The sequence below is a fragment of the Electrona antarctica genome, assembly GCF_951216825.1.
Source record: "Electrona antarctica genome assembly, chromosome: 18".
Lineage (NCBI taxonomy): Eukaryota > Metazoa > Chordata > Actinopteri > Myctophiformes > Myctophidae > Electrona > Electrona antarctica.
Genome location: NC_136799.1, coordinates 28,634,642 through 28,649,908, shown reverse-complemented (window position 1 = coordinate 28,649,908; position 15,267 = coordinate 28,634,642). Strand labels below are relative to the sequence as shown.

The 15,267-nt window shown below is 47.2% G+C and overlaps 1 protein-coding gene across 1 annotated transcript in view; it reads right to left on the bottom strand.

Annotated features, from left to right (window-relative positions):
* The window catches only part of qkia (QKI, KH domain containing, RNA binding a), an 83,186-nt gene that overhangs the window by 48,230 nt on the left and 19,689 nt on the right, over window positions 1-15,267 (bottom strand). Inside the window, exon 2 of the mRNA XM_079527475.1 lies at window positions 6,449-6,591. Within this exon, the coding sequence (XP_079383601.1) occupies window positions 6,449-6,591 (143 nt within the window). The remainder of the gene's footprint in view (window positions 1-6,448; window positions 6,592-15,267) is intronic.

Below are 15,267 nucleotides of genomic sequence, written 5' to 3'. Positions count from 1 at the left end.
CACACACACACACACACACACACACACACACACACACACACACACACACACACACACACACACACACACACACACACACACACACACACACACACACACACACACACACACACACACACACACACACACACACACACACACACACACACACACACACACACACACACACACACACACACACACACACACACACACACACACACACACTTTTATGCACGCAGAAAAGGGTGCACAGCACACAGACACACACACTATAGAGGCGCATATGCAGACAAGTGCACAGTTGCACACACCCCGCCATGCACAGAATGAGTATTCGTCTCAGACACGCATGCAGCCATAGACAGGGAAAGGATGGAGCCCCACACACACGTATGTACGTATGTACATACGTACTTACAGACACACACACACACACACACACACACACACACACACACACACACACACACACACATACAGACACAGTTAAGGGAATTAGAGCAGGAGCGTGCTGGCAAGACAAGTTATTTTGGTGGAATTGACATGCTGCACTGCAGCCAGGCACCAAGACAATCTAATTATCTGAGAGGGAGAGGGGGAGAGAAGAGGGGGAGAGAATGAGAGCGAGACAGAGAGCGAGACGGAGAGAGACAGACAGATTCATTACTAGGTGAAAACAACAAAATGAATAGACATATTTCCATTGGCAACGTCAACAATGCCAAGAACACAAAACTAGGACCGCTGGGGGACTTTCAGATTCCCAGACATCATGGACAATCTTGATTTAATTTGTTCTCTTCACCGTTACAAAAGGGGTTAATAACCAGAACATGCCCATTGCCCCATCCATCAGCTTCAAGAAAAATCACAGAGGCCATTATTTAGGCATAGGATGCCAATAAACACATTACCAACAATTAATGTCTGTGATTACAGTACTAAGACAAAATATGTGGGTGATCACTTTAGCCATAAGCATGCAGCCATGATGCATGTGCATTGTGCATGCACAACAACAGCCCACCAGCATGTTCACTTGACACATGTTAAAGGGGATCACTAATAATGATCATTACAGTCTCCTCTGCCGTTAATGGTTGGGGAGATGCAGACGCTTTTCTCTCATCATCTCATCCATCCCTTCCTCTCTTTCTGATAAATCCTGAGATGAGACGACTTATTCGAGACTCGACAAAATAATGTATTAGCTGCCATCATCTAGGACTATGTGCATGATTGATGCTACCAGCATCCAGATACAAATACATCATCTAGGACTATGTGCATGCTTGATGCTACCAGCATCCAGATACAAATACATCATCTAGGACTATGTGCATGCTTGATGCTACCAGCATCCAGATACAAATACATCATCTAGGACTATGTGCATGCTTGATGCTACCAGCATCCACATACAAATACATCATCTAGGACTATGTGCATGCTTGATGCTACCAGCATCCACATACAAATACATCTAGGACTATGTGCATGCTTGATGCTACCAGCATCCAGATACAAATACATCATCTAGGACTATGTGCATGCTTGATGCTACCAGCATCCAGATACAAATACATCATCTAGGACTATGTGCATGCTTGATGCTACCAGCATCCAGATACAAATACATCATCTAGGACTATGTGCATGCTTGATGCTACCAGCATCCAGATACAAATACATCATCTAGGACTATGTGCATGCTTGATGCTACCAGCATCCAGATACAAATACATCATCTAGGACTATGTGCATGCTTGATGCTACCAGCATCCAGATACAAATACATCATCTAGGACTATGTGCATGCTTGATGCTACCAGCATCCAGATACAAATACATCTAGGACTATGTGCATGATTGATGCTACCAGCATCCACATACAAATACATCATCTACATCAGACAGTGGTTCTCAACCAGTGGTCCTTGAAGGAGTTCCAGGTGGTCCCCAGCTAAATAATGGAACGTTGGTAACCAAATGGACCCTCATCGATCTTTAACTCTTGAGAGTGTAAAGTTTCATTTTACACTCAAGCGTTGAAAACCACTGATCTACATGCACACTACCAGCAGGCAGTGCAAATACAATCCCTGAGTTGCTCTCACACACACACACACACACACACACACACACACACAGGAGCATGACTGTGTCCTGCGACATAATGGCCAACACAGCCACTCCATCTCACAGTAATTCCATGAAGACCTGCTTCAGATTTCCCCTGCTTTCAATCAACAAGGCTAAATATAACCATGCTATTTGGCCTTTCCCTTTTTTCCTGTTACGGACTTAATGACCACACTGAGTGCGTCTGCGTGTAATATAGAGCGAGAAACCATGTGATTTATACCATTAGTGTACATTGGCACAATTGTGTGTGCGTGCAAATTGTGTATGGCGTGTGCGTGCAATGCCTGCATTGAGTGTGTTTTCAGACGGTCACTGACTCATCTTGGCCACCAGGGGGTAGCCTAATTAATTTAGTGGCTTGCCCGGCAGCTCATAAAGACATTACAGTGTTGGAGAACGTGCTCCGCTCAGCACAGAGCAGCACAACAGCACGGGGTCAGCCCAGGATGACACAACACTAAACACCCCGAGCGGCATGAACAGAGTTCTCTGTCCTATCAAATAGTAACGCCCAGCGCTCAGAACGGAGATTAATAAAAGGACGGAGATTTATTGATATCAAAACCGATCGCATCGCTCCACAGGCAGGGAGCGTCTGTTGCGATGTACTTTTTTTGTGTGTGTGCAAATCTTTTAATATAAATCATTTTAACTCCCTGGATCAAAAGGGTCAGTGGCCAAATACATATAATTTTGGGGGTCCTTGACATGAAGAAGTTTGAGACCCACTGATATAGCAACATAAGTCTTATCATAAAACGGTTAGGATTTAGACAGCGGCATTTGTAGAATCGACCTCAGGTTTTAATGGGTCCACAAACACACACATGCTAGCTAGCCTACACAGTGCATGTGACCGAGTATAATATGATCCGATTCTTTTATGAGCTTCCAGGAATGGTGAACTCATATTTTACCAGAGGATCTGCTTAAGGTTAGGGACTGAACAGACTGGAGCCTGGAGATGAGATTATACCGCCAGCAGCCAATGTTGTAAAAATAAATAAATGTCCTTCGAAAAGCCAAACTGTATTTTGAGACAGATAAAGGTAGGCCTTTTCCATGTTAAAAAGGTTAAAATGTCAAAATGACAGAATAAAAAAATAAATAAAATGCAACTGCAGTTGGAATAAATCTGGCATCTGCCTTTAGAGAAACTGCAAAGAGCTAGCTCTCATCAATAGCATATTGGTCTCACAATCTGGGAAGCCTTGCAGCAGTGTTGCCAGATCTTGCCAAAGAAATAAGCAACGACAAGCAACTTTACAGAAATACAAGCCCAAAGTAGACTAGGCAATTACTGCCTTGGAGTTGTAGCTGGGAGGTTATAAGAAGAAGTATTGGTTTGGGCTGTGTGTGTGTGTGTGTGTGTGTGTGTGTGTGTGTGTGTGTGTGTGTGTGTGTGTGTGTGTGTGGGGGTCTGGCCGGGCCTGGGGCAGGGCCGGGCCTGGGTGCCCTTTATCAGCCCTGTCAGGGGGAAAATGCAATTCACGCCTGGCTGGGCTCTGCCCTGCCCCCTGTCCCTCTATCCTCCTCTCTGCTGGCTGCTGGGATTAGGAAGAGAAATGTTGCTGCTAGAGAGGTGACACATCCAGATGCATGAGTGTGCGCGAGCGACCGTGCGCGTGTGTCTGACCACCTAGGATTAGTGCGAGGACAGGAAGGACCGAAGGAGGTCGAGTGACCCCGGGCACAACCTTACACAAACCACAGACGAAAAACACCGGCGAACATCGAGTAGGCGACTAGGCGCCGGACACACAATACCTCACCAAAGGCAAAGACGGTGTACCCGTTTCTCACTCACAAACACGCACGCACACATCTCACCATCACCCTCCGGATAAGCCTTCCTACCTCGTATCTCCTCGTGTCTCATCCTTCTTCATCTCTACAGTCTGGCTGACAGCTCTACCCTGGCCACGCTTTCTAAACCCTGTGTGTATGTGTGTGTGTGTGTGTGTGTGTGTGTGTGTGCGCGCACGCACGCACGCACGCACGCACGCACGCACACACACACGCGTGCCTCTATCTGTTTAATCAGCGTCATCCGTCTGGTCCCTCTAGACTTTGCCGGTAGGCATTCCACCAACCAGCTTTCTATTTTCTACACTAGGAATATATATAATAATAACATATTTATTGAGGAGGTAGTTTTCACTGCCCCGCTCTCCTTCGGTGAACAGCTGAGCTGGTCATGGGTTTTCTCCTCTGGTCAGGCCAGATTTAGACCGGACTGCTGATACAGCCATGCGGCGGTCGTATATTATCGACTAGGTACACATCCTACGAGTCCACTGGCCTGAGTAAACAGTCTATCAATAGAAAAACAACATAGCGGACATTTATGGCAAGGAGAAGGAGGGAGGGAGGGGGGGGAGAGAGAGAGAGAGAGAGAGAGAGAGACTAACTGGAAGGTCATGGCTTTAAGTCCGTTATGTCGTGCTTCACTACTTCAAAGGGTTCTTGTACGAGATGTTCACCAGGCTTTAGGAGTGTCTCTCAAATTACTGTGGAGCATATCCACTTAATGTTGATTCCCCAGCAACTGAAAGGACAGCTGAAGCTCATCTTTTAAACACAAATACATGTCTGAGTGTCCTTGAGCATGATGTTAAAGCCCTCAGTGCTCAGTCACAGCAGGTTGCACTGTGTTGAGTGCATCAGAAAGATTGCATATGAAATGGGAAACTCTAAACAATGAGTCCCTGGTGGCGTCTATCAATTGCTCCCCTGGTAAATAACGGCACAGAAGAGAACGCGAGCGTCATGTTAAAGCAAGGCTGAGGTAAAGAACAATGTGAAAGAAAGCATGTACCAGTGTATCTGAGATGGGTTTTTAAATCCTTCTTTCCTCTGAATCTGAAAAGAGTTCAAAACTTTTAATCCCCACCCGAGTGAATCGGATTTGGATTTTGGAAGATTTCATTAATCAAACTTGTATATCGTTGCCATCGCCGGAAATAGTAACTTCTTATCTCCATATTTTAACTTTTACGCCAATTAATGTGAGTGAACTTGTAGATCAGTTATTTTTTTTTTAAATGTTTATGTAAAAGGCACGGTTTGGGACATACTAGGTTTCCACCCGAAAATGTCAATATCTTATTGACAATGTTTGCTGAGATAGATCACAGATCGGATATCAAAGTGATCCCAATTATTTTTTTGGTTTTGAACTATCCTGCCTGAGGAAGGTCCCTAGTGACCGAAACGTTGCTTCATTAAATAAGACAATACTCTTGTGCCGAGCAGATACACAGTGTGCGGGTGTACCTTATTGCTTTCGCTGGTTTTGAACTATCCAAAATCCAAATGTGGTCCACTTGGATAGGGATTAAAACAGTGTTTAACTGTTGGGCCCTGGGGATTTCTCTAAATGCAAGGTTGATGCCATCGAAGAGTACAGTCGCAAACAAACTGCTGCATTGGAAACCAATAATGTCACCGACTCAATATGAAGGACAAGCACCGCCCTGAAGACTTTGGACTGTAATAGTTTAACCCATTTTGGGCGGGAACCCCTTTTGGTGTTAGCATTATGTTATGCTTTAGCTATTGAAAAATAGTAGATCTACAAGCTCATAGCGCGCCACCGAGTGGCGCGCTACGAGCTTGTAGGTCTGCTATTTTTGAAAAATCGAAGAACGACTGACATAGAAACATAGCTTTTTCAGAAAACTGTCATGATGTAGAAGACATTTTTAGAATCTGATCTCAGGTCAAAATGGGTTAGAGCAAAGCATTTTGAGACAGACCTGCGAGTCTATAGTGTCTACACAGCAGGTAAAAGGGTGTAGGGCAAAAGACAGGGAGCCGGGAGAAGTGCGAGTGTGTCTGAGCTCAGTAACGACACGTTTGCTGAACCATCAGCAGCCATCATTACATTGATGATACGTCACCCAGATCCACTGCCAGGAGGGCCTCGGCAGCCACGGGCGTGTTCGGGTTCCATGGCCCAATACTTGAAGAGCATCGCTATTGATTTGTCGATGCAGACAGATTATGAAATGTGCCTTACTCATTGCTCTCTCCAATACAGATTGTATGGAGAACAAAACCTTTGTATCTTAAACTGCCATTGATATGTCAGAAGGGACATTTTGAAGTAAATGCTTGCCAATGATGCTGGTGGACCCGACTCATCGACTCGACGCGTGTGTGTGTTACTATGCCAATACCTTGGAATTGAATTCATGCCCCATTTACACATAGTTGTGCGGTGGTTTTGCGTTACAACATAGCCAAAGTATAGTAATACAAACATGCTTGTGTGTGTGTGTGTGTGTGTGTGTGTGTGTGTGTGTGTGTGTGTGCTTACGTCGGGGTATTCTTTGACAGGCACAAAGAGTTTCTCCTGCAGGTGGATGATGGGTCCATGGGCATCAGGCAGTTCCAGGGGGTGTCTGTCCTGCAGGCCGTTTACTGAGTCACTGTACATGTCCTTACGTACTCTGTTGATCTCTGGAACACAAAACCCAAGGGCCAACGGTCAGTACAGGTTAACACTTAACAGCATATATAATGACGAGCGCAGCGTCTATGTCCATGTGCATGACCGCACGTGTAAATTGAATTCCTCTCAGAAATTTGCCATTTGTGCGAAAGCTAACAGGGTTCGACTCGCAAAGGTGGACATTGAGGAAACGCTGACAATTGCCTCGCAATTCATCGAGATTTTTTTTTATTCACTGCAATAAAGGCGATATTTGAAACCATTTGAAAAACAGGAAGGGCTTAATGTGCCGAGTGGGATAAACATGACTTGTAGCTTCTTTTTTGTTTCGCCGTTTGTCTACTCAGTAGACTCTAGTGTATATGGCATGGGGTTATGGCCACCTCCAGACGCCTGGGCTCTTTTCCCCAGTGACTTCACTAATATAGCAGTCTGTTTGAGTGGCTAGGGCAGGACAGGACAGGAGAGGGAGCAGGAGAATCGCTCATGCTGAGGTATATGCCTTCAGATCTGATCCCCCTGTCAGATAAAACTAATGGACCTAAAAGGGATTGGTTCTCTCTCATACAGTCTCTGGAAATGGAGACTTCCGTTAAAGTCATAAAAAAAAAAAACCTCCCGAGTCGTGCGCATCCAAATTTCACCCTCTTTTTCACTCCGCCTCTTTCCCACACACACACATACAGCTGAGGAATGTGGTCCAGCGGGGTTGGCAAGACAAAGCGCTCATTCATGCTGCACAGTTTGAGTGTGTAGCGGTGTGATGAGGGTCGACGGCTGCAGCCTTGACACCCTTTAACACAGGACACACACACATTGGTCACACAGACTCACTTCCCACGTTCAACAAACCCAACACACCGCACAGTCGCACACACAATATCTCTAGAGCTGAGCGGGAGATACTGTACATGGGCAGACAGGAGGCATGCAATAGGGAAGAAAACAATGGGAAGAATAAAGCTCCTTTCAGACAGGGAGCAAATGACGCAGGCGTTGTCGCCGAGATCAGCGACAGGTGTTTTCCAGGGATGCTCATGAGGGGCAAGCACTCATGCGACAATTTCACGCTTACATAATCGCCCCTCAACTTCTCTGTGCGTCCAAAATAAACGCACTCAGCCTCTCATTGAAAATGAATTACCAGGTGCGTCCGTCGCTCCCCGTCTGAAAGGGCCTTAAGAATGCACAGAGTGAAGCAAGGATCATTTAGACGTGTTGACGGTGAAATAACTGACCGACTATGGCCCGCCTGGAGCAGGGACAATACGCTGTGTGGGGTAAACCAGTAGGGCCTCGCAGAAACCCTGTGACTCCATTTTTAAACCAACCATACACTCTTCCGAAGAAATATTGGGCCTGACCTCACAGTATGACCCCGACTTGGACCCCCCCCCGGACCCTCTAAATAAGGAAAGATGGTGGATGGCGGAGGAGACGGAAAAACCCATTAAGACCACCTGAGGCCGATTCTACAAATGCCTTCTAAACAGTGGTTCTCACACCTTCAAGATTTTTTCAAAGGATTTCAAAAATAGCAGATGTGCAATAGCCAATGCTAAAATCTTCTTTCCCGGTTTTAAAGGGATTCAAAAAATAAAATAGGCAATTGTTCAATTAGGAAAACTAATTGTTGCTACCTTTAAAAAAAAAGAAATAGCCATACCGAAGCAAGCCACAGCTTTGGAAAAACGGGTTGAGGGGAATTTCCCGTTGGAAGTGAAGAAATGTTTGCTCACAATCCCCTGATAATGGGATTGACAGGGGCGTGATCGATGGGGTCTCTGACACTGATGAACAAAAGCACACACACACACACATCTGGCTAACAGCTGTGTGGGTCAGTGGCGGGGGCAGCACCTTTGGGACACATCTGACCGTACAAACAAGGTGGGAGAGATCCAACCTGAGCCAACTCCCATTCTGATGACCCCTCAACGCATTAGCTCACTGCTCAGTCTACAGAGACCACAATCCACTCCTCCTCCTCCACCCTGAAACGGGAGAGGCCCAAGGTCAGTGGGAGGACGCTGTCCATCTGTCCCCCCCCCCCCCACACCGTGACAACACAGACCACATCCTCCACTTACTCACGTCTGCTTACCAACGTCTGAGGAGGGAAGCAGCAAAGACACGAGCCGGGAATGTGATCTGGACCACTGGTTCCCAGACATTGGATCGGGACCCAAGGTTGGGTCACGGGCCAATTTTTATGGGTTGTTTCCTACATTTTATTTTGAATTATTACCATTTCAAAACTTTTTCAAAAAACATTCCCAAAAAAGTAAAAACTTTCGTGAATTAAAAACAAAATGTAATGTTTTTTTTTGTAAGTAATTTCATAAATGATAAAACAAATGTTTAAATAGTGAAAATAGCCGATCTACAAGCTCCTCACAACACGTCGCTTTGCCCCGTGTTGCGAGCTTGTAGATCCACTGATCTGGACAACACACGAACCAACCAAGAAAAGAAAAGAAAAAAAAGGGAACTAAATTAAATAAGCTAAATGGCTTTGTCGTGTTCGCAACATAAAACCCTGAAAATCAAACAAGCTAACAAAAGTGATCAACTGTGAGCCACGTTGATTAATCTCAGCAACTAACTGGATAGAGGGGGCGGGGCCTCTTCCAGCCTACATCAATAAACAACGGTGAGAGCCTTATTAAACAAGCTACTGCGTGCCTGTAGAAGTGTGTGTGTGTGTGCGTGTGGGGGCCGGGACCATTGTTGATGATGGCTAGAATGGAATTAAACGGCCAGCGGTATGAAAGTCAAGTGGCTGTACCTGGCTAACGAGACGGCCCACCATCTCCACCAGGAGCATTCATCACTCATGACGACAGAATGAAAAAGGGAAACATGTGTGCAAACCATCGACAACGGTTCCCTCCCGCACCACATTCCCCCCCCCAAACCCAACCTTTTGGAATTCTATTTCCTCCTGCCGAAATGCCACATTAACATAAGGGGGCCGTGCTGGGCCATCAGCGGAGACGTGCGACATTTGACAACCTCTAATTTTGGAATTCCACACGCGGGTGTGCCTCGCGCAGCCGACAAAGGCATTTGTCTAGACGTCCAAGTCCTGGCAACGACAAGAGGACGGGGGGACAAAAAGTAAACAAAAGAAGGAATGTTGTGATTTGAAATGAAAGGATGAAAGGGAAGGGAGGGAGGGAGTGTGAGGACTGCCGTCTCAGAGGAGAGAGGAGCGAAGAGCAGGAAATGAACTGAAGCAAGCAGAGCTGTCCTTCAACTCTGGCATTAGCCTGCACATAGGACATTATGGCAGAACGTTGTCATTCGCTGTGTGTGTGTGTAATGAGGTTATATGAGGGTGGGGAGGGCTGTAACAGATCCCCTGTCATTCCCCCCTCAGACATCTCTCAGCTCAGCGCTAAAGTGTCACCAAGGACCTGACTCTGCAAACTGAAGCTCGCCACACACAGACACACACACGCACGATAGTGTCTCTATTCAGCTCTCTTTATCCAGACAACAAGCAGGGAGAAACAAACCTTGACCTTGAGAAGTGACCAGAGGACAGAATGGAAGGGATAGAAAAGAAACGGACAAAAACTAAAAGAGCACAAGAAAGTAAAGGTGCTTTAAAAAGAAAAGTGTCAAGCACTTTTTACTTCACATTGCCCTCTCTCTCCAACACCCATACACCATTGCTTTCTATTTTCTTTCTCTCTAGCTTTGCCCTTTTCTTCTCCAATCTGCAGCGGAGAGAAAAATGTCACAGTCCATGTCCATGGAGCCCCCATTTGCCCCGTGTAAGCTCCCATAAAAGGGAAGATTTCTCCTCAATGCAAGAAACTACGTTTACGGGGTGCGCACCAAGAGGAGGGGATGAGAGGGAGAGGAACAAGGGGAATAAGGACAGAGGGAAGAGTGGTTTGAGGCGAGAAGAATACGGGAGAGACAGCGGGGCGGGGCGGCTGTCGGCATGAGTAAACGTGAACGCTATGTGAGTGAGTGAGGGCGGAAGGCCTTTCTTTCACTTGCAGGTTCGAGGGATCGCAGCAAGAATGGAAAGAAGCAGAGCACATGGCTGGAAGCCAAAAGGAGTTAACTTGGGATGTGTGTACGAGTCTGTACGAGCCTTATCAGGTCAGGCTGAGGCCACACAAAAAAACAAACAAGTGTTGATGTCCTGACATTATTAACCACTACACATATGCTCTACTTCAAATAGTGTATCAGACTTATTCTATGCAATACTCCAGCAAACACTACAAAACTATCCAGCTTTATTTACATATCAATGTACAATGCCTTTTTACCATGAACAAGTAGAAGCCATGAAAGCATTCACCCCGGTACACCCTTGAACTCGAATCCGCCTCTCTCTCTCTCTCTCTCTCTCTCTCCCCCACACTCATATGAATGTGTCTCCTACCCCCTGCCGGTGGCTTCAAGCCGGCCCGCTTGGCAGCAGCCCAGTGGTGTGAGATCAGACTTTCACCTATACGCACGACCCCTGTCCCCTCCCCCAATGCCCCTGGGTGCTCCGCAGGAAAACTAGGCCTCGACTGGAGGGAATGATAATAAAAATAGAGAGAGAGAGAGAAACAGGTGTACAAGGGAAAAGGAAAGAAAGAATAAATAAATTGTGCTACATGTATCCACTCTTATGCGAGTGATCTTTGACAGACTACCTCTGTGTGAACACAGCACAGGGGGCTAGAGGAAAGCTTTTTATTTACCCTGGCGTCTCCATTTTAGGCACGTCATTACATATGAACATTGGCTCATTATGATAAATATCTGGGCAAATATGGTAAATTGATAATAGCTACGTATGAATCAGTTTTATATATTCTCTAGTAAATATGCTTGGATAGATAGGGTGAGAATCCTCTATTCACTGCATGCCACCTAATGAATTATGGATTATCTGATGATACCCAGACAAACCCTGTTCACTTCTTCTCCTGCACTGATTTGCTCAGGCTGAACAGCCAGACCTGAGCATAGGACCCGCAGGCAAGGACTGGAGGGCGGGGGACATGGATGGACATGGAGGGAGGCAGGGACTGGAGGGCGGGGGACATGGATGGACATGGATGGAGGCAGGGACTGGAGGGCGGGGGACATGGATGGAGGCAGGGACTGGAGGGCAGGGGACATGGATGGACATGGATGGAGGCAGGGGCTGGAGGGCGGGGGACATGGATGGACATGGATGGAGGCAGGGGCTGGAGGGCAGGGGACATGGATGGAGGCAGGGGCTGGAGGGCGGGGGACATGGATGGAGGCAGGGACTGGAGGGCAGGGGACATGGATGGACATGGATGGAGGCAGGGGCTGGAGGGCAGGGGACATGGATGGAGGCAGGGGCTGGAGGGCGGGGGACATGGATGGAGGCAGGGACTGGAGGGCGGGGGACATGGATGGAGGCAGGGACTGGAGGGCGGGGGACATGGATGGAGGCAGGGACTGGAGGGCAGGGGACATGGATGGACATGGATGGAGGCAGGGGCTGGAGGGCGGGGGACATGGATGGACATGGATGGAGGCAGGGGCTGGAGGGCAGGGGACATGGATGGAGGCAGGGGCTGGAGGGCGGGGGACATGGATGGAGGCAGGGACTGGAGGGCAGGGGACATGGATGGACATGGATGGAGGCAGGGGCTGGAGGGCAGGGGACATGGATGGAGGCAGGGGCTGGAGGGCGGGGGACATGGATGGAGGCAGGGACTGGAGGGCGGGGGACATGGATGGAGGCAGGGACTGGAGGGCGGGGGACATGGATGGAGGCAGGGACTGGAGGGCGGGGGACATGGATGGAGGCAGGGACTGGAGGGCGGGGGACATGGATGGAGGCAGGGACTGGAGGGCGGGGGACATGGATGGAGGCAGGGACTGGAGGGCGGGGGACATGGATGGAGGCAGGGACTGGAGGGCGGGGGACATGGATGGAGGCAGGGACTGGAGGGCGGGGGACATGGATGGAGGCAGGGACTGGAGGGCGGGGGACATGGATGGAGGCAGGGACATGGATGGAGGCAGGGACTGGAGGGCAGGGGACATGGATGGAGGCAGGGACATGGATGGAGGCAGGGACTGGAGGGCAGAGGACATGGATGGAGGCAGGGACATGGAAGGAGGCAGGGACATGGAAGGAGGCAGGGACATGGAAGGAGGCAGGGACATGGATGGAGGCAGGGACATGGATGGAGGCAGGGACATGGATGGAGGCAGGGACTGGAGGGCAGGGGACAAGGATGCAAGAGTAGACAAAGTTGGGCCTCTGTGATCCGACATAATCTGATGACTGTAAACACAGCAGCACTAGGACAGGGGAGGAGAGGTAAAAAGGAGAAATGCAATGAGAGGAAGAGAGAGAGAGACACAGATACAGCGAGAGAGAGACACAGAGAGAAAGAGAGAGTGAGATGAAGGTCCGGAAGGAGCTAATGTAATCAGGTTTAGGACCGGAGATCAGCCAACTAGACCTGTCCCACCAGAGGAGGATGGAAAGTAGCCCATTTAGAAGACTAAAATAGACCTGCACCATAGGGGCACTTTAACTGCTCTGTCCTCACCCTGTAGCTCAATGTAAAATGTCCTCCAGGCCATTTCATATGCAGACTTGTGCGTGTGTGCGTGTGCGTGTGCGTAAGCATGCAGTGAGTAAGCGGTGTGATCAGCTTGCCACAGCAAAGCAGCTTTAGATGCCTGGCGATGCCTGGTATTAGGCCCATAATACCTACCACTGAGCACACCACCAATTAAACCTCCAGCCAACATGATGTTCAATGGTTCAAAAAAGAAGAGCCATGTCCAATTCACAATGGTCTGCAATCAAAACTACATATACACATAAGGGGTTGTGGTTGGAACTTGGAACAGATGGGAGGGGGCAGCACATCATATACGTTAACCCAACCCCCCACCCCATGTGCCAGTGGCAAGCAAGGCAAGATTCCAGCGAGGTACAAGCTTTTCCACTTTGATGGCATGCACTTTAGCTCCTATCACAAAGCCCAGCTACCCATTGCGGGGGCAAAGGATTTGGGCTTTAATGCACTGGCTCTCCTTTATTCATTCCACAGACGACTTTATCCAAAAGCGACACTCCACTTCAACAGTGGGGAGGGGTTGGCAGCATCGGCATATGAAAAGGCAGAGACTTCTTTTAAAGCAGGGAGGGGGCAGGAAGTGCAGTGTGTATCGTTAGGGTTGAGTGAGCCATGAAAATGGATGCATTTCTCTGGCTTATCGACAATTTACAGCCATCCCTCTTTTCTGTCTCTCTTGCTCTTCAAGGGGGTGGTGTGGGGATAAAAGTTGTCTTCCTTATGTCTGCGTCTTATTTTTTCCCCACCCCAACCAACCCCAGTCCATCTCTACAGTAGTGCCTATATGCAGGGTCCTTTGATGTTCATATGCACATTTTTTTTTACATGGCTGTTAACCCATTCAGGCCTGACGTCGAAATTTAAAACAAATGTTTTCTAAATCATGACAATTTTCTGAAAGATTTGAGTCACATTTTAACGATTTTTCAAAAATAGCAGACCTACAAGTTCATAGCGCGCCACTCGGTGGCGCGCTATGAGCTTGTAGATCTGCTATTTTTCAATAGCTAAATTATAACATAATGTATGTAACCACCAAAAGGGGTTCCCGCTCAAAATGGGTTAATGAGCATGCTGTAAAAAGCATGTACTCCAAAAGATGATATTGTATGTTTCTGCACTACTATTAAAAAAAAAAAACGAGGGGGTGGGGGGGGGGGGGGGAGGAACATCGCCTGTACTTCCGTCTTGAAATGTGTTATTTCTATACCCTGGGGACAAGTGAAGCTCGGCAACTGAACATCCACTACAGATATCCAGTGCCAGAAACTAGACTTAAAATCTGTGATGTCCCTGCGCTGTGCAGTTCCAATCCACAGACACATCGAATGACTTCCCCGGAATGGGGGTACATGTTCTGGTTCTGCAAACACCAAAGCAACAATAAAATCAAAACTGTTCATTTCGGAAAATTGTTTAACACACCCTGCACAAGAGATCGTTCCTCTTACTGTCAATGTTGCACACCCGGACTGGAATTCCTTTTCAATATTGCAATGGTCTCTAAGGGGAGATTCCTTTTCCCCATACTGAACCAGCATCCCTAAAGCTGACGAGGCTTATTGGACTGTTCGCCATTGTAGGAAAACATGACCCTGCTCTTTAATGTTTGTTCGCAGATAGCTTTAATATATCAAATATAAAAAATAGAAATGCCATCATATTAAATCAAATATTTTATCTGTTGTGGCTTCAGCAACTCTCTCTCAACTGGTACACAATTTAGATTTCTGTTTCATCACTTCCAATTGTACGTATGTTTATCCTGTATGAGTTCGCTCCGATTGGATGAAATTGGTAAACCTCTCTGTAAATACTACATTTTCTGTTTACTGAAGGGCTGCAGAGGCAGGGAGACTGCCGTTACTGAACAAACACAATATAGCAATAAACGTAACATAGCTTTATTGAACAAAGAAAGCTGTATATAGTATACTGTATCACTACACCCAATTTCATATAAACAACAATATATAACCCATCAACCAAACCAGAATAATATCACAGAAGCCATTACAGTCCATACTATTATAGGCCAAAGATAAGCAAGCAAAAAAAGCATTAAAGAAAATAATTATTTTCTTTAATGCC